Consider the following 22,483-nt stretch of genomic DNA (forward strand, 5'->3'; position numbering starts at 1 on the left):
ATTCACTTGTTTGATCCTTTATTCTATTCAATGTTCAGGGTAATGAGCAGTGTTGGTTCTTATCCACACAAATCTGACCTTTTGTCATCTCCATGGGACTAAAATTATGTTTTTTCTTTGACCAGAGAGCCTTACAACTGCTGGTCTTTGCCCTGTAGTCTTTGTCATCGTTTTGCTTTTTTTATTGTCCTCATTGTGGTCTGAACAATGCGTTTGTTTTTATTTTTCCTCATGTTTTGTATAGTTACATGTTCGATTTAATATTACTGTATGTTTTGGGGACTACAGGTGGAAAATCAGCATTTGTAGCTATAACCTGGTACAGTACATCTCTCCTTCAGTGGTTGATGTACATTGTCCCATTTTAAATAAATTTTAGTTATTTCACATGTCAGATATGCTTCCTATATGACACGTTGAAAGCTATAAGAAAGATTCTTATACCTTTTTCTCTAAAACGGCTCCTCTCTTGGCACTCTTCCATAAAAGCAACATTTTTAGAGTGCATCACAAACAGTCGACATGTCAACACATTCTCCTTCCCTAGTTATAGATCTCTGCAGCTTTTCCAAACCGCCATGGGCCTCATGGTTGTTTTAATTAATGTTTTCCTCTGTCGGCTTTTCAATTTTGGCAAATCCACATCTATGTAGGTTTGAAGTTGTGCCACATCTTATAAATTTTTAAGTTTAAATGAAAAAGGGTCCAGTAAAAATCTTTAAAGCTGGAAACACACTCTGTGTTATTTATGACCATCCTGGTGTGTTCCTTTGTTCTTCAAGAGGTTGTTTGATCACTTATGTTCACTAAAAACCTGTTGGATCAGAAGTGGGGTTGTACTGCACACAGGTGGGCTCTATAAAGTAAATTGGTGCTGTCTGAAAGGCAGCTTGCTGCACTGGGGTTGAATAAAAATGCTTTTTTCGATTTGTGAACAGGTTTGAAAACATTTTTCACCTCATGATTTATACCCATATTTTCCTTTTAGCTGTTTTGTACTGCAGCAGAAACAAGCAGGGAAAAAAACAACTGTTAAAAGAGGAAGTCAAGTACAGATTTGTGGTTGTTCTCCCCAAGTGCTTCTCTTTAGTTACCATTCTGTTCCCTCCCTCTGATCTTACGGCTGACCCAGGGCTGCAGTGCATGAACATAAAGGTCACAGAAGTATCATTATACATGTGCAAAGATCTTGACAAATCCGCTCAGATAAGATTGGGGCAGCTAACCTGCCAATATTAGGACTTATATATAGACATGCACTCTAAAACACAGAGGCACTCCAAGGCCTATTAAATCATGGCATGCAGACAGCCCCTCCAGGATAAGCCAAAAACATCATTCGTATTGGTTTCAGGGACTCGGCCTTCCAGCCTGATTTTTGATGTGTCAGAGGCCAGGCCTCAGAGCGAACATAACCCAGAATATAATTGCACCACCCATGGGGGAGTGAAGGAGACTTTGCATCAGCTAATTTGTTTCTTAACTTGTAGTATCTTTTGTTTCAATGAATAATGGATTTGGAGGCATGCTTCCCTTTAAAGCCGTAATGGGTGAATATCTTGTTTGAACTCGAGTTACACTCCAGTGGAGAGAACAGCGGTGGGAGAGCAGATGTACAGCCCTACCTTTTTCCTCTCCAGTCTCTCCTGCTCCTCCTTCTGGAAGTGTTTCTCCCTTTCGAGACGCTGCTTCTCCGCCTCCTCCCGGGCTCTCGCCTCAGCCTCTTCTTTCTGAAACACAAACACATGAAAATCCAACCACAACTTCTTTGCAGGCAAATGAAGGGGGGAAAAAATACTGCAGCCAAAAAAGCAAGGCTTTTTTTTTTTCTTAACGTAACAGGGGTGTGGTTGTTCCCTGCTGTTACTGTTTACAACCACAAACGGGATATTTTCCTGCACATAAAAAAATAGATCCTTTTTGGACTTTTCCTGTCCTCATGAGGACAATACAGTGAAAGAAAAAAAAAAAAAGGAAAAAAAGAAAGAAGTCATCAAAACAATGGGCTCTTTGTGTTTGAGATGCTGGAACGTGTTTGACCACAAAAACACATCTGGGAATGACCACAAGAGGGCAGTAAAGTGTTAGAGCTCATGACACCACAGTAGAATCATGTTATGTGTCTACAAATATAAAACCAATTAAGTGAATTCTCTGGCTGACTTCAGTTTGTTTCTAGCTGAACCCACTTCCTCTCTAGTTTCATCCACACAAACTCCAGCTGTGATGTTCTGACCTGTTTCTGTAAGCGGAGGTTCTCCTCCTGCTCAGCCTTGGCTCTCTCCTCAGCCTCCTTCTCCTCCTGCAGCCGCTTCTCTTCGTCTCTCCTCTGCTGCTCCTCGGCCATGGCTCGCGCCTCCTCTTCCCTGCGCTGTCTCTCCTCTGCCTCTCTTGCGATTCGCTCCTCTCTCAGGATCCTGGATCATATGAGGACAAAACAGGACGTAGAATTATATCAGTGTTTGATCACAACTCTGACTGATCCACATGGAAGCTTTAAATCAGTTTCAGAGATACGAATTTGGAATTTTGTCTGAATAAGTAAAATTACCTTAGATCTGTGATTTGACTAGGCTGTCGCAACACAAATATATTTTAAGTAAATTATGTTGTAGTCTTTTCTGTTCCTGCTGAAATAAAAACATCTCCACATCACGGTGCTGCCACTACCGCGTGTCACTATGAGGACAGTGTGTTCTGAGTGATTTGCAGTGTTTCTGGTTTATTAGTTTTGCACATGAACCAAAAAGTTCTATTTTTATGCCTTGCCAAAATCTTACCAAGAATACTTGGTAAGATTTGTTTTTGCAGGGTTATGTTGACATTAAATAGCTAGCATACAGGTGGAATGTGTTAACTAATTATATGTCTTCTAAAGGCAATTTGATTGCAGTGCATTTCAAAGTACGTATTTGACAGATGTGTCAAATCCATTAAAAAAAACAAAAAACAAAAGTAAAAGCTTACTTCCATTCTATAAATCAAACCAGGAGCTTTCCATTTGCACATCTACTCTCCCCAGACCGACTGACCTCTCCTTCTCCTCTTGTTCGCGCCGCTCTTGCTCCTCTCTCTCTCTCTGCTCCCGGGCCTGGCGGCGTTTTTCTGCCAGGATGCGGGCCGCCTCCTCGGGGTCATTGGTGCCGGCCATGGGCTTGGCTGACGGAGAGGGTGAAGGTGACACAGCGCGGGCAGATGGGGTTGAAGCCGCTGGCTCGGGCTGGGAAGGAGTGAGAGCGGGACTGGGGATGCTTGGAGTTTGAGGCGTGGAAGCAGCAGCAGAAGAAACTGTGATGGCAGGAGCCACAGGAGAACCTGAAACACAAGTATTTTAAAATGGGAGCCATCAGTTTTGACTGGGTGCTAATTTTTGGATATTTCCACTTACTTTTTCTCCAAAACAAAAAAAATTCTAGCAGAAAACTGGACTAAATGGCCAAGTTAATAAGCAGAGTCTGTCTGCACTTAGTGCGGCTCAGATATGACAGATGGCTTTTCATACTTATTGCTTATTAAAAACATTACAAAGGCTTTTTACATTTATTCTATTGTTCTTTGAGATACAGACATAGACCAAGGCACAAGAGAAGAGAGTTTAATTCAATTATTTAAATAAATTCTGTTAACGCACATTTTTTCTGTACTTATGCAGGTCTGAAATGCTAAATTAAAATGCTTGGCGAGATGCCATTCCCAGACCCAAATGCTTTCTTCTGAGAAAACTATCCAGCAACATCACCATCAGCTGATAAAACTAGCTTTGCGGATACCATAGGAACGTTATTTGTGAATTATACTAAGATGTAGCTAAGTTGGACAAAAAGTCTTTAAAGTAGAACACTTCTTCCTCTCAATACACAGAATGGATGTCATTAAGAGGTTAATTTATTTCAATCATTCAACTATATTGAGTTACTGAAATGCAAGTACTTTTTGATTATGTGATTTATTGAGATGCACCTGTACTGCAATAATATAGTCTGAAACATTTCACTCCAGTTTACACTTCAATCTGAAGAAAAATCAAACCCATCTATATCCATGTTTGTATCTACTTCCATGTCTAACTCCCAATAAGCATTTAATTCATATAAGCTCCAGTTAGAGAAGCACAAGAAATTCACTATTTTTCCAGCTTTAGCTACTCACTCCTCCGTCTCTCTGGAGTGGTGGGCCTGCGGGGCTCCTTCACTCTCTCCAGTGGAGCAGGGGAAGCGGTCCGGTGGTCTATCCTGGCCGGGGTGCTGGCTCGTTTCGGCCGGGCTTTAGGAGTGGCTGGGCTGCCACGGGTTGATGGGGGCTTCGGGGAGGCAGCGGGGCTTGGAGAGGCATTTCTGCCCTTGAGTGTGGCCGGGGATGCTGGTCGCTGTCTAGATAAAGGACTTGGACTGGAAGAGAGAGACGAGGGGGAACATATGAAACATGAAGGAAATGATTGCAAAACGGAAAACTAAAAACACATAATAGCTTGTTTAGATAAAAATGATTTTGAATAATTGCAGTCACACTGCAAAATAAACAGGCACTGCCCCACAAACACTTGGAAGTGAGCCATTCCTGTCTTTAAAATGTTTTCCCACTCCAAGCCTGTACCTCAAGGAACTTAATTTATTTTCCCCTTTCGCCCCATCCATCCGTTATAGAGGTGACTTATTGTGTGGTCAGGGAATTAGAGAGGACTCTCTGAATGTGAATATTATGAAGAAATATTCTATTTTAACAGTCATAACCACATATTTTAAGCTGAGAATATTACAAATGCATCACATACCTTGGATCAGGTCTGTGTCTCATGCTGGGAAGGGATTGCCTCTTCTTCAGCACCTTCTCTTTACTGATGGCCTTTTTCTCCTTCTCATTCTCCCGTTCTTTATCTCTTTTTTCCTTCTTGTTTTTATCCATCTGAAATAAAAAGATTTGTAACCAAAATTAGCATTCATTTTACTTAAAAAGTTTTCTTATTATTATTATAGAAATAAAGCTGAAAAGTTTAGAAAAAAAAAACAGTTTGCAGATCAGGATACATTTTAATTCAAAGTGTGTTAAAGATCCCAAACACTAGAGCGAAGCCACGATCGAGGCTTTTCCAACTACATTCATCAGCCCCCCTGACTAAACTCGACTCCAGATACTCATCACTTGTCAATCTTCTGCGATTTTATGTCAGCTGCATCTCTAAAACAAACATGAGAGTGTTTGTATAGCTAATTAAAGAAAAATCTAAACCCTTTTTAAGGTTCACAACATGCAAAATGTTAATCACAGGAAACCAGACGCTGTATTGTCTGCTGCTGCAAAAAAAAAAAAAAAAAAATCACCTGGTCTTTGTTCTTAAAAATCCTCTCAACAGCTGCTCATAAAGAACTGAGGCGCCTCTAGGGGAGTTGAAACACTACTCATACAATTTATGAAGTTCAAAGTAATAGGAAACCATTTCATGTTTTGTCAGCACTTGATTAACTGAGCCCCATCAAAGCAGATGCTGAAGATGCTCGATTTAGCAAAGCCCTTCAGTAACATAAATCCTGACAAAGAGTTCTTGGTAGTTTCAATTTCACCTATTATTCATTTATCAGGTCTAGTAAAATGTATCCACTGCTTTTAACTTACAGGCGTGGAGCTTCGTCTGTGCTGCCGCTGAGTGATGTCCGGCGTGCTAGACGTCACCCTCCAGCGGTCAGAGCAGCGGTGGTGTGGCTGGTGGGCGCACAGGGTGAGGGGGCTGGCTGAGGCCGAACGAGGACACACAGAAGAGTCTGTGGTTGAGAGTTAAGAGGTTAAAGCTGGTAAATCGTTATGAATTCATGCGGTCTTATGAAACCCAACTTACGTCCATCTTTTCCATTACTCAGGACACTAGCAGCACTGCGGCTGCGGGCGAGGAACGACAGGGTGGGCGTCATCAGTCGGTCGACTATACTGCTCTCCCATGGAGTCAGTGCAAGGCTGCGAGCTGCAAGCAAGAAAAAGAAAATATAAAAGTTGGGTTCAAAATGAGCCTCAGAACCACATCTTTCCTTAACCCAACACAACAGAGATCCAAAGAAAGTGTTCCCACAATTATGAAATAAAGGATTCTGCAGGAAAATACTTTAAAAGATGTGTTATACAATCAATCAGTGTAGTTGCTTAGTCATTTTGAAGGCATTGTGTTTGTTATTGATCACTCTTTGTTGGGATAAAATGGAAAGATTGGAATTTTCTTTGTATCAACACTGAAGAGGAATCATTCTGGGAAGATGAACAATAAAAAAAAATACTGAAACATTTTGCTTCTAATGTTTCTCCACCTTTGCATCACTTCTTAAGCCTCAGCAGACCTTTTAAACATCAATAAAAAGAATTTTCCTTTTAATTCGACAAATTTGATGTCATTAGTAAATTACATAACCAAAGATGTCCCTCATTCAGTGAATTATGATCAGAAGGAACATAAAAGAACCAATAAGGACAGTGACAAACCCACCAGGAATGTAATGATCATCGCAAGACAATGAAAGAACCAAAACAACAGTAAAAAAAAAAATCCCATAAAAAATAAGCATGCAGAACAATTTAAAGAAAAAAAAAAACAAGGCTGGAGAGTCAAAAAACAAAAATAAGAATTGTGGTTTTGAAGGATGGAAATGGGTCAACTGTCAACCATCAGGGTCAGGAGAGGTGCCGAAATCAGACAGTGAAAGGGAGCAACTGCGGGGGGGGGGGCAAAAAAAAAAAAAGGACAACGATGGATGGACTCGTGGGTGTCGCCAGTGGCTGAATGATGGAGAGATTTAAACAGGCGTGGGCCGTTCCAGATGTAGTCTTACTTCTGCTGGGGGAGTTCCAGAGTGTGGCCGAGGACTTGGAGAGTCGCTTGTTTATAACAGAGTCCACATGTTTGGGCAGGTTGACCGCAGAGACAGAGCATCTGCCTAAGAAGCCAAGAGAGCGCCACACAGATGTTCACAAAGGTCACACAGTTGAGAGGAACAGACGGGAGCGTCTGAGGCGTCATGAGTTATGCTAGGACACATCGACTCTTTGAAGGAGCAGCTGCATTAGTTTTGCTGCAGTCATTTCCTCTTTATTCAGACATGTAAAGATCACCGAGACACAAAGTCCCATTTTCAAGAGGAACCTGTTTAAAATGCATGAACAACAATGTTAAGTAGCACAATTCGTATAACACACTCACTCAGTTGTTCAACAGAAAAAGAAGACGGTAGCAACAAAACATTAACAGCATTTCACTAGTAGTATATTAATCAGCAGTCTGTCCCAAATTAATGGATCATTGTTTGTTTTTGTTTCTTTTTTTTTTTAAAAAAAAAAAAGCATTTTCCCCAAATTCTGTACACTGAAGGAGCACTGAATGTAATAAAAGAATCAGTAAATGTAATAATTTACTAAATTGTAAATTAGTTAATGCATATGAAATCTGAAAAACAATGTTAATGACTACCAACACTAGACAGAGGAGGTTTCAAGCAGGATTAGGTGGTTAATAAAAACTGAAATTGAGATATTTTCAGTGTCAGTGAGGTGAACAGAAGGACAGATTAGCTGCAAAAAGCTATTTTAAAAAGGAAACTTTTCTTTGTCAGCCAGTTGTTCAGGCAGCTCTCACTCCATTTCTCCGTTTTAACTTTTTTGCGCTTTCAAACTTCTGCAGTCGAACTATGCTAGATTTGGAAATGTTGGCAGAGCTTTGAAAATCTCACAGGAAAAGGTTTGCATTCTTAAAAAAAAAACAACAAAACACAGATTGCTCTTTTCGTTTACTAATGCTAATGAGTCCAATATCACTTTTTCTGTTTTAATAGCAAAACAATACGAAAGTAGCAAAAATTCTAACTTTTACTTTACTCAAAAATGAGCAAAAAGGTAATATTACTTGACAATTTCGTTTTATGAAAACATCTCAGCATTTTCCGCAACAAAACTGCTTAAAGTACTTTTCAAAAATAGTGAAATGTTCCTCCTTCTAGGTTTCTATTTATGAAATTGTCAATGGTACATTTAGGTCCCCATAAAAATATTATTGGGTCAACATTAGAAAAGTTTAAACGTTTTGTGTGTTATATAGATTAAATCAGTATTTGTTTTGTCTAAATGCTGCATGTGGATAAGGATGCAGATCAAAAGCCCTGTAACACGAGGAAAAACCATCATCACTTCAGAATCTGTAGCCAGTCTAAATAACTAAATATTTGTTTTGATGTTGGACCAACAATCGTGCAGGAAGTTGTTCATGTAATTGATTTCATCTCATCAAGACTGAATTATAACGTTGATCCAGATGTGCAGCATGAACTCACTCTCTCTCTGGCTGGAGTTCGGCGATCCCGTGCCGACCCATGAGCTTCTCTGCTGCCGGATTTCCGCCCACGTCTTCTTAGTCGATTTGTGTATAGCCGCCTCGTAGCGTTCCTGGGGAACATGCGTGGAAAGATGCAAGCTGTTAGAACTTATCTTGTTGGACGTTAGTCAGATGAGCAGCCCAGATTCAAGTACTATGTCTGACTCACGTCTGAGTAAAACTAAATCCTTCCATCTGCAGCTGACCCACTTCATGAGCCATTACAGCAAAAAAGAGATTTAACTTCTCACTCCTCAATGAACTTTTGTCTCAACTATTAGTAGACTGGTGATGCAACACTTTCTAAATGTGTTACTTTTAAACAAACATCGCCTCTGTTTCCATTCAAACATACTTTATTCTTCTCCAGTTTCTGTTTCTGCCTCTCTTCCAAGGCGGCTCGCCGTTTCTCGGCTTTGACTCGCTGCTCCTCAAGTTTCCTGCGCCGTTCCTCCAGCTGCTGCTCCCTCAGCTGCCGCGCCTTCTCCTCCTTCTCCAGCCACTGGTTCTTTTTGGCCGCTATAATTTGACAGAGGGCATGTTTAGAGGAGGAAAAGTTTCTCAAAGGTTACCTGTGCCTCGCCCCCTCTCTAGTGGGAAAACTGTTCCATGTGTGTTCTGTGAAACTGAAATTTGGCTTTTGTTTTAATAAATCTTAAATACTGTATACTACGGGTTTTATGCCTGCAGTAAAAACGACATTTCCTACATGTTGTGCTTTATTTCTTTCACATCTGCTGTTTGGCTTTAAAAAGCTCTAAATTTGTATTACTCACTTTGTTTCTGGGTTTGTTCAAAGAATTTACACCTTTAAAAAAAATCTGTCAGGGTGCTGCATAATGGCAAGTTAGGCCAAATGAATTCCATCTGAGGTGACATTTTTATAGCTTTGTAATCCTTTAAAGCAGAGGTTCCCAAACTGTGGGGTGTGCCCCGTAGGGGGGGCACCGTGCCATTGCAGGGAGGGCACGGGAAGCCATCTGGATGGAGAAAAAAAACATGAACGCTGTATGCGCTGGGTTTTTATCTTAGAATGGCCAATGCTCTGTTATTCCTTTGTCAATTTGATACAGTAGGGGTTCACAGACTTCCCATATCTGTGTCCTCTGTCACTTATCAGCAGTTAAAACTGTTTAATCCGTTGTTAACGCGTGGTAACCTGTTTTTCCAAGCCGCCTTTAAATGCAACATGAGTGCTACGACACTTGCGCTGGGTTTAGACCTGTACGGCAGTGAAGGAGACCTGCTGCTGCTGCTGTGCAGAGATACGCAGGTTTGTGTTAGAGTCATGGCAGTAAACCAGCAAAACGTAAATAACTTTTCACAGTTTTCCACCCAAACTAACCGACTGAGTTGAGTAAAGCTGTTGGATGCTGGTAAAGTTAGCTAAAAGATGACAAGCTAGCTAATATCAATACAGAACCTTAAGCTTAACAAGTAGCTTGTAGGCTACCGATGTTGTTGTCTATGTCTACGTGCATTCATTTTGCCCCCCAAAAAAGTCGATTTCCCCACCCTGTTCTTAGAGACAGGGAGTCTCTAAGAATCCTCTTCCCCCCACATCGTTCAACCAGACAGCTCTTTGATTTGTAATCCATAGGGGAAGAGGGGAGGAACAGGTCTGTTCATTGCTGCTCGACATTGAAGAGACATCAGCTCTTCCTCTCAAGAAAATATGTATGCAGGAAAACTGGCCCAAAGAATGACCCTAAACGCCACCCAAAATACTCAAGACATCCTTTTATTACTGAATAACCTTCACTCTTGTTAACATGGATACTTTAAAATGAAGACGACAAAATTGGTTGCAAGTAGCATACCAGCAAAACTCGTTAATACAAAATGTGAGGGAATTCTGATTTGAATATTTGAATTTAACGTCCTTCTGTCATCAAAACAAAGATTCTGGATGCAAGAAGGAATAAGCAGCAAATTAGCTTCAGTCTTCAGCCAAACACTACCTGAAGTTAGTCTGATGGCAGCTAAGTGCTATTGATATGTAGCCACTTACATTCTGGGGCTTTAAATTTTAAACAGATGTCTAAATCTGAAACTGCAAGCTGGTGCATAGTAAACACATTTCCTACCAGAAATCAACATTGATTCAGACTACAGTAAGGTCATTAAAAAGCCAGAGAGGAGCTTTGACCTGGAGCTTTAAATATTTATATCTGCTGCAAAAGACAGTTCAACTTGCAAGATAACATACATAAAATAATTTTTAAAAATGTCTATTTTTCACTCTTATTTAGGGCTGAAACGATTCCTCGAATGATTCGAGTACCTCGATTACTAAAATTCCTCGAGGAAAATTTACCTGCCTCGAAGCTTCGTTAATTTATGTTTTATTAGTTAGCGCACCGTGTTCCGGCCGGGACTTCATTTGCGTTGCGCGGAGCTCTCACTTCCGCCTCTGAGTTGTTGACAAAAGCTAAGTCTCAGCGGCATAAAGTCCAATCTTCAAGATTGGCCCGTGGGGATTTTATTGATTGATGATAATGCCCGACTTTTTATCGTTTTTGGGGAACCAATAAGCATCCTTAAAATGACTGGGGAATGCCTGGAGTACGGCAGCATTTCTCCTCCGGGGCTGCTGGTTGAAAGCGAACGGCGGGAAGAGCGCTGAGGTGAGCGGATAGCCTGAACAGGGCGGGCGGCTGAGTAGCTGATGCTTACCGTGTAAATGTAGCTTTACCGACGAACCGCACAATAAATTTCATATCCAGGTCTGAAGAAACGGGTGGCGGAGCGCATCGTACATGGCTGGTAGATGAGTTTCTGAGTGTGACCAGTGAAGGTGTCGTAAATATCCCGTATTGCTTCCCCCCGTGTTCGTCCCCCGGTCTAACGGTTCGTCAGTCCGCTGGTCTATTTCCTCCCCTCCACCCCATCTTACGTTCGTTCATTCGCCCTCTCCTCCCACTCCAGGCGCCATTTCCCGTATTTTCAAACCCAAAGTGTGACAGGTTAGGTGGCAAGGTGAGTTTAATTAATCTATTAAACTCACTGAAGATGAATACATAAACTAAAAGCTGGATTGTAGACATTTTTATAAGCATATTTGTGAGCCTGCCTCTTTGTTATTAAATTCAATATAATTTCAGATTTTTCTATAACTTTTCTTCTGGTTAACTTAGAAAGTGAGCTATTATTGTTACAGGTTAGTTTTCTAAACTACAAAAAAGCAACTGTTAGGGATGCTCAAATATGAAAAATTGGACTGATATTGATATCTGATAGTAACACCGGTATTATGCCAGATTTACCAATATTTCATTTTATAATTTTTTTTATCCGATTACTCGATTAATCGTAAGAATAATCGATAGATTACTCGATTACTAAAATATTCGTTTACAACAGCCCTACTCTTATTGCCACTCCGTTCCTCAACTGGTCATAGTTGGAAAAGAGTCTAGTATTGTGATGCACTGGTTCATTTTATTTGGCAGACTGGAATCATTTTCTGTCACATGGCAACTAAAAAAAACTGGGTGAATCAAATTTGAGGTTCCTCAAGGCTCTGTTCTCAGAACACTTCTAATAAATATCTACTACATGCTTCACCTAGTTCAGATTATATGAAGCATTACAATGATACACAACTTTATATCTGTGTCAATACATTACTGACAACCCCTGCAGTTTAAGATTAAGGTTGTTCATAATATCAGTGATTGGAAGGGTGAGAATTTGCATACGGAGTCAGAGATTATTAATCCACTTGACTCAATAAGCCTAAAAACCAGAGTTAAGTAAAGTACTCAGATGTCAATTTTATTGAAACTCTGTCAGCTACAAGCTTCAAATGATTAGCAGCATGAAGGAAAAAAGAGCAAAAAAAAAAAAGACTCCCATTAGGTTTGATTTTCATGATGGCGTCAATAAAATTGAATTGAAAACCTGCCATACAAAGCCAAAGTTTCAGTTGTTTTTCTTTTTTCATTTTGTCCATTTTACTATTATTCTTTAATGCCTTCTTTGATCTAAGTTTTTTTCCCCCTTTCATTTTAAAATCACAGGGAAATCCTTGTGACTAAACAGTGCAACACAAGTACACTTGCCGTTTGCGTTTTGTTACTAGAAACACCATCATTTGTGCAGCTGAACCGAAACCTCCCTCCCTTTAAGCTGACAATGTAAACAAGAGCTTTGGCTCTGGAGTTCTTCTGTTATCCCAGTCTGACAGTGAATTAGATAAGACCCATACCATCTGGCATGCCCCTGTGATCGCCCAATTACGCTGAGCCACAGCATCAACTGTGTCAAACACATCTTAATACATTCAAACACTAAGACGGATTAGACAAGGACAATGCATCACTGCAAGTAAAATGATGACCCGTTTTGGAGGAAACTTACAATGGGGAAGAATACAAATAAGTATTACGTATTTATGTTGCACAGTCTATGAGCCATTCAGCTATGCAGCTAAATATGTTTACTTCAAATGCCACAGCTCTTTTTTTTTTTTTTTTTTTTTTTTTTTTTTGAATAAATTGAATGTTACGTCCTGTCTGGCAACGCTGCGCTGTTTAACTATAATTTCACAGCCAAGCCAAAAGAAGCTGCAAGTCTCTCAAAAAACCTTCAATTTCTCCAGGAAGATGGCAATCAGTGGTTCTAACATGTTATCTTCTGTAGCTGGAACCGAACAATGACCAAAGTTCACACAAAGGGCAGGTTACTCGGCAGCCTCTGTGCATTAAATGAAATCCATTCATATGGAAGATGGTTAAATGATCACTTTATGATTGCTTTAAAAGATGATGAGGATGTTCACAGAGACATTTAGTTGGGTTCGACATATCAAAAAAGAAAAGATGACAAAAAATGTTTTCAAAGCAGGACCATTAGATTAAAAATGGAAGGAAAAAATACCCCAGGGCTGGGCAAAATCACCAACATATACAACAGCTAGTTAAATTTAAAATCACAATTTTTTTGTGCCATTACCAGATTGTGCATTATCAAAACATATATAAATATTTAAAATAATCAAATACATTTTAGGTACAAGCTGCACAATATATTGAAATACAATCAATGTAAGCAAAGTTTCAACTGCAAAGAACGGCTTTCAATATCTGGTTCACTATGCATTCAAGCCTTGCTTGTTAATAACCTATTTGGCTATTTAGATGGACGTCACTCTCTTGAATACCCACATCTGACAATAGTTGTTTGTGAACAAGTTGCTAAATATTAAGGAAAATGCTCTGACCCATGTTATAATAAAATATTTTCAACAATAAACTGTAATTTCAAGGGCTTTTTTTAAATACTGTGCAGCCCTAGTGTCAATTGTATTTATTGATGCATTACCCAGCTCTAGATTATACAGATGAAAATCATAAGTGAAGACTTCCAGCATAAACTGAATGATTAAAAAAAAATGACAGAAAGAAAGCGGAAGGAGGCCATCACCGCCACCACAGAAACGCAGGTGAGTGGCTTACCTTGCAACTTGCTGAGCTCTTCTGCAGGAGGAAAGAAGACAGGAGCAACTGTCAATCATGCAAAGCAGTGAGAGGCTGAGTGGAGCCAGGTGATAAAATGCATCAGCCAAAAGTAAAACTCTAGCTAAATAAACAGCAAAGCTGTGTCTTTCAAAGATATGAAACTTCCAGATATAATGACTAAAGAGAATCTGTGTCCTTTAATTGTCAAGTTATTAAATTTTTTGCATTGTGCATGTGAAGAATCTTTTTCATATGACTTGGTCGAGACAAAGATAGTCGGGTGAGCAGCCAAGTAGCAATCTCAGCAAATGCTGCTTACAGAAACATGCAGAGTGAAGGCCCACTTAGTTGATTTTCTTTAGTTTATATTTTCTGCTTCTGCAGAAGCTCCACCTGCTCTCATTTTCTCAAAGTGTCTGTGAAGCATGTGCATGTATTCCGCAGCCAGACCAGTGCAGAAAAACAAACTGAACATCCTCCACGCCAACACAAGGGGGAGCTCTCATCACATGTAACCAACATACTTGTGTGCCCACTCATTGTTTCTACTTACCCAGATACCTGGCCTTTTCCTCCCGCCGTTCTTTCGCAAGCTTCTGTCTCTCCTCTGACTTCATAACGTCTGAGATAAGAACGATCAACAAGAAAGAGAAGGCAGTGTGAAGGAGAGAAACGACCCTGAATTACATCAAGTTTACTCAACATTAATACAATAAATTGTTTTTATCTCTTTATGTACTTTGGCTTGCAATAATATTCATACTCCTTAAAGTATAATTTCTCATTGTGTCATATCACAGCTACCAACTTCAATATATTTCAGGAAATATGTGTAATAGACCAAAGGTTGTGTGCCATTACAAGAGAGGGAAGAAAACAAGATACATGGCCTTATTTTATTTTATTTGAAAAGTGTGACATGCATTTGTTTACAGCCCCACCCTTAACTCTTTTAGTTATTACTTTGTGGAACCACCTTTTGTCATAATTACAGCTTCAAGTCTTTTGGGGAATGTCTCAACCACATAATTGCAGCGTCCTATACATGGAAAACACGACTTCTTATGCCTTCCATTAAACAATGACCTCCTTTAACTGCATATCCAAACTGGCCAGGTTGGTTGTTCTTTGATTAATATGATCCTGACAGATCCTTGCCTGATCTGTCAGGATAGGCGAACGAGCACGCTTTGGTAGGTTTGCCGTTAAGCCACAGTCTTTCAAATTTCTTTTCATGTTCAAAGCCAGGACTATTGTTTATATTGCATCCAAGGTTTAAACACTACCACAACTTCAGCCCCAACTTGTCTGGACCGTTTCTTGGTTTCTATGATGCTGTTTGATCAATCATGTTGTCTCAAACATTTGAGGACTTTGCAGAACAGCAGAGACTACACAAGTAAATTTTTTTTTCTGCATCTCAACAATCAAAGCCAAGAATATGTCTCTACAAGTTAACCCATGTAGAGAACAGGCAATATGCCATAAACATTTATGTTCTATTTACGCATTCATTTCGAATGTATATTCTTGATGAGAAAAAAAAACAAAAAAAACACATCCTTCCAGTGAATGGTGCAAAGTAGGCAGTCTCCTCTCCAGAAGAGAGGAGGAATGCACAGCAAATCTATGTCACCTTCATGTGGGTGGACGTTTGAATTTAATATTTAATGCCTGGAGGAGGACACGCGCATCTCCAAACGATCGTCACATAAAATTCCAAATGCCTCAGAGGATGCACTCGGTTCAGGACGATGGCGGAGAAAAGCAACAAAAGACGCTGAACTATTTCAGGAATTCAAACCACAAACTAACAGGAGCTTTCCAGAGAAAAAATGTGGCTAATGCTGTATTTAATCACAGCCATACTTTCCATGTGTTGATGCAGCTTCAACATTCAAACACATCAACACCCATGCAGAAGTTAGCTGAAAATTCAAGGGCTATGTCAGTTTATTTTACAAGCAATTCAAAAAGTTAAAAGAATAAAAGCAACACAAGCTTTCCGAACTGATTAACGCCACTCTATCAAATTAAAACATTTTCTAAAATATTCACTCAATTTTGGTGCCACTCTTAACAGAAATAGAAACATTCCCAATGGATACATGGACGGAGAGTTAACTGAGAAAAAGATGGACAGAAGAACATTTAGGTGTTTCTCATCTGTCGTAACCCTGTAAACCTTCATCACAGATGTCGTACATTTTTTGTTCTATTGCAGCTTTAAAGTTTATCAGAATCTGAGCACTCACTCTAAAATCTCTCCTGTTACAATTAAATCCCTCACATAAAAATATAGGTCACCTATTTTCTAACTCATTGAGGTCATTTGAAATCACCACTTTGTAAAGCGGCAATGAAAACCCAGACTCCATATTACAGAACAGGCTAATGTGATGACTGCAAATAACGTGGTCCTTTGGGAAGCAGCGGCACAGATAACGTTCTTGACCTGGTTCGAGTCGCAGTGCTGCATCATCTCCCTCGCTCTTCATAGCCCAGATGTTGAGCGTCTTCGAAGTGGGAACTCCTCTAACAGGGTGAGGCATGAATCTTGAAATACAGAAACTATCTGCTCTGCAGCCTCTTAACAACAACAACCGCTGACCCACTTTGATATTTATAGCGAGATGGAAAGTCCATGTGTGCAGCCTTGGTCGGAGTGATGTGGCGCTGTTTGCACCTCTCAGCCACTTTAACCATAACAATCCTGAGTATAAAGCTTCAGAGACAAAAACAGACCGGCCTATGAAATGTGGCCGGGTGGTATATGGGTTTTAAATTACAGATCCAAGCCCTTCTAAAAATGGAAACTGTGTTATTTATTTATTTATTTATTTTTGCCTCTGACTTATGGGGTGACAGCACAGCTATGCAATGAAGTGTTAAGGAGTTTTATTTTGCTATTTTAGGAAAATGCTTCAGATGGTTTAAAATTTGTGTAAGCACACCGTAGGCAGTAGCTAGCAGCTGAACCACAAGTCTCATCCTTTTATTTCACTAATTATCGGCTCAGAGAGAGCTTTAATTTCCAAACGGTTCAAGGTCCAAACCTCCAAAGAAATGAGCTTAAGAGAACAACGGGGAAAAGGAAATTGGCGGCTAAAAAGAATCAAAAGAAAGACGAGGGGGACATTTTTGGAAATCTGGAAACTCTCAGATTATGTTAAATTGGGTTAAACCTGTCTTGAATTAAAACAAAGCAATCTGCATTTAAAGAATTACAAGTAAATAAAAAAACAGCAACGAATCAAGCAGTTACTAACATTTTTAAAGCACTTAAAACTAAAGTTTGGTGGATGAGAAGTGAAACAGAAAATGTAATGATTGGTTGTTATTTAGGAGATTAAAGAGGCTTACACTTCAAAGGCCCTGAAACTCAAGTGGAGCCATTAAGGAAACAACTCTGATGCAGCCACCAGGTCAAACTGACTGAAATGGGACTCCTTAACCATCCACTTCCCAACAGAGAATAATTGTTCATGTTAGAGAGACATTTTCTTTACTAACTTGATTTAACCTGGAGAAGTTGAGCCACTTGATTCTCTGATAACATGATTCAAGTTTGTTCCACCTCCTGAAAGTTATTATTGGATTCTCTTTTGTCTGAAAGCCTGTGGTCACTTTTAATCTGGAGACTGCCTCAAGAGAGCCGACCCGACTCCAGCAGAGTGCAGATGGAAGTGCATGGCCATCAAAACAGCACCTCAAGTAAAAGCAAACTCATCTTAGAGAATATTTTACTCAAGACAACAGACCTCTAACCAGACCAACCGATTTCTCTGCGGTGTTTACTGCCACACCTGCGTATTTTCACTGCTCCTTCACTATAACAGCATTTACATTTTTTTATTTAAACTTTTCCAAAACTTCAACCGAGTTTGAAAATTTTCTGAAGTTTGGCCAGATTGTGAATTATTGTGTCACCTTTAATGAACTTTATATTTCATTATTTCTCTCCATCTTTAGCAATCTGTTTCCTATCTTTTTGTACCACCTTCAAAATGCATGTTGATCATCTTACTTTTATTTATTCAATATGTCCGCAGCATGGCTACATAATCCATCTCGCACTAAGAAATCAGCATAAAAATGTGGTCATTTGAAAGTTTGAAGGCAGCCGTGCATCAGGTTAAGGTATCCATGTTTTTCCCTTCCGATATCAATGCAGATATCGGCTGATATGGATCATGGTCACCGATACCCAATCTAGATTTTTTTTTTTTTTTCACTAATGGGGCCCGATACGGATACAAACACCAAATTGATACATCTCTAGTCAGGTCTGTTGTATTGAAGCTTTTGACAAAAACAGCTGAATTGCTTGGACAAAAAGGCTTTGTATCGATATTTCGGCAGATCCTGGACTACGACTCAGTCCAATAAAACAACTCCAAACTGGTAACAATTATACCAGTCTGGAGTGCAAGAAAAAGGCAGATTTTAAGACATTTTATCGCAGAGATGTCATCAATAAGATCTCTTGCTCATTTACCTCTTTTCGACCTGGACACCGGTGAAGCAGGAGAGCTGGGTGATCGAGAGATGTCTGGTTTCACGGGGGTCGTCGGCCTTCGATCACTGTCCTTTTTGACCGGAGACTCCGTCCGCTGGGTGTTGTCCATCTTCAGGGGGCAGCTTTCTCCCTCTGGTTCAGGCCTGAGAGAGCTTGTTTTCAGGGCAGAGCAGGGAGCTGGTCGAAAAGAAACACACAAAGAAATAACAGATGAGTGACTGAGGGCGACAAAGCCAACCTGAGTAACAGATCTCGACTCGTTTCTCTTCATTCCTTTCGCAGCCGAGTCCATGAGGCAGATCGGCGTGGGTGACGTCAGCCATGCGGCGATTAGGTGGAGCTCATGGCTCAGAGGAGAGAAATCCCCTCTTTTCGAAATGTTAATTTCAGCACTTTCAACAGAAATATGGAACAAGAACACAATCGAAACAGTCTATTTGAGTAACGGCAGATTATCGCCCAATAGCAAAAGCAGGAGGCTCATCTTGATATTCAGAAATTGAATGAACAGATTAAATGGGAGAAACAGCAACTGAACATAAAACACAAATGTTTGATTTAGAAACAGTCTGCATTCTTTTTGATGACAAACATCTAAAATATTTTGTAGATAACTAGCAGCGAGCATGGTTGCTTGGTACTTCAGCTACAGCATGACTCACTTTTGGCAGTCTGCTGAACTTTTATCTCCGTCTCAAACATTAGTTTGTCTCGGCCTGGACTGCCAAAGAAAGACTGTCCCGGCAGGGACACTTGGCTCCGTCCGCCCACTACTGTTTTCCCTTTACTCCCCGTGGAACCACGTTGGGGCACATTCACTTTTGTATAGTCTGAGGGTAAACACTGGGGCAACATGCTATACATTATTCAGACTTCGGCTTAAACTATTCGGACAGTAGGGGGCTGTCGCACTGGAACACTAAAGATTTACTCTGCAGATGCCGTGCTGTTCAAACGCTTGTGCAGAAAACAAATGAGCAGCCAATTCAGGGAACTTCAAAGGGGGCCGATTTTACTTTCACCGTTTCTTCTGTCCATCTGGACTGTTTGGATCCTGGATCTACACATGCTCAATGTCGCTTCAGAGACAGTCTGTGGTCTCTAGGCAGGTACAGAAATAATAAGTCATTAGTCTGGGATGTGGAAAAGTTGCTGATGACTATGAGCTTCAGCAATCCCTCTCAGAGTCTATAAAGGATTTCAGGTGGGAGATGAGACATTATGTTTCCATTGTCCAAGTTTGCCACAATTGAATAAGCATTCCCAGGCAGAGAGGGGCCATTGTTGAGGTCTCTGCATGGCAACGGGACAGCAGCCAAAACACTGCAATGACAGCGAGAAGAGAGAGGAAGCAGAGGGGGATGGTAATGAGATAAACCGTGAGCAGAACATGGACACTGGGATCAGTTCGGGACAACAAAAGGAAGCCCTAAAAACATAAGCTAATAATTTAAACTGCGGGAATCAAGGATGCAGTAAAAGAGCAAGGCAAAGCAACAGCTTTGACCTTTATCCAGCTGCATTTGTGTGTGTCAGAGAACTTTTCACGTGTCAGGACAGCCACATCCCTGAAATGTTTATGCAAATGAGTGATGCAACAGAGCTGCAGGCATTTATCTACTGCAACACCTCCGGTGGTGAATCACGGGAGCTTTGTGCTGGAATTTAGAACCATTTCCTCACCGTTCCCAAGGGGCAAATCTGGCATCTAGGGTAACAAGAGCCACAGGAGCCAGAGCAGTCGTTACAAACATTTATTTTTCAGACACTTGGGAACTGGACTTGTAGTTACTGGTCATACTATATTGCCGATGATGACGAGAATGAAAATGCAACACAATCTCTGGAATGCAGGTGCTGCTGACAATGAATGCCGATGAAATCTGAAGCGCACTAGGAGTAAAACGCGATGGGATCAGAGGGAGGACTGCTGCTGCAGAGCTGGAGACTAAAACAAGGGCTGATTGATGCCAGCTCCAGCCTGTACAGCCAGATAACTGGGAGGAGAGAGTTTATGGTAGATGACTTGACTAAGAGATTTTGTTACTTCCAGCAGTGTCTGTGGAAATATTGCATAAGCATTCTCCTCAGTGCACATAAAGGCTGGTTAAGCTGCTGTAAGACAGAGAGGCGAGAGAAAAGCTGAAACTAAACGATAGATATTTAAAATTTTGTTTTATGTACTTATGCATAACATCAGTTTAAAACAGACATAATGATAAACAAAATTTTACTGTTCTTGTTACACTAGAGCAGAGTCTCTGATCTTTGTAACTCAGCCAGTTTTATCCTCAAGCTTCCCAAGGAAACTGCAACCACAGGACAACTACAGCCAAAAACCATTAGTCCACTCCCCTGTGACATCATTTTACATTATTTAGATCAATGAATCAATGCACATCTACTTCTTCAAACAAGCTGAACTCTACAGCCTGTGCGTGGAAAATCCATCTAATGCAGATTATTGAAAAACATGTATGGATGAAACAATATTTCACAAGTCGCATACAGTCTGAAGGATCTGACCGGTGCAGTAATAATAATAGAACTGCGCTCTTAAATAAAGGGTTTATTTAAATTTTTTTTTTCTTAGGTGCACTTGAAATAAGTTTCCTTCAAGATTATTTTTCAGAGGTACAAAAGTGTTTGTACTGCTTAAAAGTACTTATATACACAAGATCTGTTTAGACAACAAACCGATTGCAAGAAAACAAAATTTCGATTCAAGAAGATTCAGGAAACTGCTTCACTGAACATCACCGTTAACAGCGGCCCAAGCTCTCCCTTTCCATGTAGTTACCACCCTACAGGTATCAGGCAAGGAAGCATACAAATGAGTCCATTAGAGTGTAAAAGTGACACTCAAGTTGAGTCAAGGAGCAAAGGAACCCATGCAGAGGTGTGTGGATGTCATGCATGCATGGGCACAGCAAGCCAGCAAAGTGACAGGTTGGGAATCAGCAGGTAATTAGCACAAGTCAGTGGCATTTTCATCCTGTAATGTGGACCAGTGGAAAAATCATAGAATAATGTCAGGGCAATTGCAAATTTAATTTCATTGTTTTAATTTAATAGTGTTTGCTGATGATGGTTCAAGGGTGCAGCACTCTGTAGTTTAGCTGAGGAGATTTGGGGTAAAAAAAAAAAGAAGGCCAAATTAAAACTGGGGCGACTAGGAATCCTGCGACACAAAACGGGCTCTAACCGAAATCCAATTTCACGCTTTAATAATTCTTTGAGCCGTTTTATAAATATCCACTCATGAGAGCCTTTTTTTCCATGTAGTATCCCTTGCCACTTATTACTTTCCTAAGTGCAGTCAATAAGTGGCCTTCAAGTTTGTTTGGTTTTTGTAACAAAGGGGGTATGAATGTGTTTATATGCTCATGTTTTGAGCGCAGCACTTAAATTTAACTGCACACAGATTTGCTGGAGCATCATCAGCATTTTGAGCAGGTCGATCTGTTATTTGTGTTTAGAGACCAAAGGCCTTTCGACAACACAATGACATAATACGAAGCCCTGAAGCTATTTACTGCACTGATCTAATTTCGCCGTTTTACAGAAAAAAAAAAAAACTCTGATGGAAATTATCCACCTCATTCAAATTATATTTGTAACATATTTCTATGAATGTGTACTTATGTTGATAACATGTACAGATGTCATGGACATGGACCATGTCATGTCTTTCTATGTTTAATGTGTGTTAATGCAAAAAGACAACTTGTCTCATTTCCAGGAAGGCATTAAATTATGTTGATTTAAAATCTTTTAGCAACAATAGTTGTACATTATTCATATAAAACTTTGGATAAAAATATATCATGAGCCTATTGCTTTTACTTAAAAACAGAGGCAGGAGTCATTGTTACAGGTACAAGGTATTGCTTAATAGAGCTGAAACCATAAATATATATTTATAGGTACAGACTCAGGCAAACATTAAGAATAAACAAAAGCTAAAGTTAGAAGCAGATTTCAAGGAAACCTGAAAATCATTATATTATGCGGTTGTTCTGATCTTAATGGAGTAACACACTGAATCTAAAGAGCTGATATCAGATGCTTTAATATTAAAACTATCTGATCAACAGGTGGTGAATAGGTAGACATGCATCACTCTGCGCTCCATGAAGATAAACAAAAACCCTGGACAAT

General features: G+C 40.0%; 1 protein-coding gene and 1 long non-coding RNA gene across 5 annotated transcripts in view; one reads left to right on the top strand and one right to left on the bottom strand.

The window, feature by feature from the left end:
* Positions 1–6,265, top strand: part of LOC148154975 (uncharacterized) — a 75,921-nt gene extending 69,656 nt beyond the window's left edge. The window contains exons 3-4 of the long non-coding RNA XR_015765728.1: positions 5,613–5,776; positions 5,853–6,265. This is a non-coding gene — a long non-coding RNA (uncharacterized LOC148154975). The remainder of the gene's footprint in view (positions 1–5,612; positions 5,777–5,852) is intronic.
* The window catches only part of map7d1a (MAP7 domain containing 1a), a 40,279-nt gene that overhangs the window by 8,018 nt on the left and 9,778 nt on the right, over positions 1–22,483 (bottom strand). Inside the window, exons 2-14 of one of the 4 annotated variants that reach the window (XM_014996277.2) lie at positions 18,302–18,499; positions 14,357–14,425; positions 13,801–13,821; positions 8,697–8,860; positions 8,301–8,412; positions 6,810–6,914; positions 5,831–5,953; positions 5,611–5,756; positions 4,772–4,902; positions 4,150–4,388; positions 3,033–3,315; positions 2,237–2,417; positions 1,626–1,730 (exon numbers count right to left, since the gene is read on the bottom strand). In XM_014996277.2, coding sequence (XP_014851763.2) covers positions 1,626–1,730; positions 2,237–2,417; positions 3,033–3,315; positions 4,150–4,388; positions 4,772–4,902; positions 5,611–5,756; positions 5,831–5,953; positions 6,810–6,914; positions 8,301–8,412; positions 8,697–8,860; positions 13,801–13,821; positions 14,357–14,425; positions 18,302–18,499 — 1,877 coding nt within the window. The remainder of the gene's footprint in view (positions 1–1,625; positions 1,731–2,236; positions 2,418–3,032; positions 3,316–4,149; positions 4,389–4,771; positions 4,903–5,610; positions 5,757–5,830; positions 5,954–6,809; positions 6,915–8,300; positions 8,413–8,696; positions 8,861–13,800; positions 13,822–14,356; positions 14,426–18,301; positions 18,500–22,483) is intronic. The other 3 variants (XM_014996278.2, XM_014996279.2, XM_014996280.2) reach the window with 3 other exon arrangements.

This window comes from Poecilia mexicana, unplaced genomic scaffold, assembly GCF_051168715.1.
Source record: "Poecilia mexicana isolate PSO_F unplaced genomic scaffold, ASM5116871v1 scaffold_16, whole genome shotgun sequence".
In the NCBI taxonomy this organism is placed as follows: domain Eukaryota; kingdom Metazoa; phylum Chordata; class Actinopteri; order Cyprinodontiformes; family Poeciliidae; genus Poecilia; species Poecilia mexicana.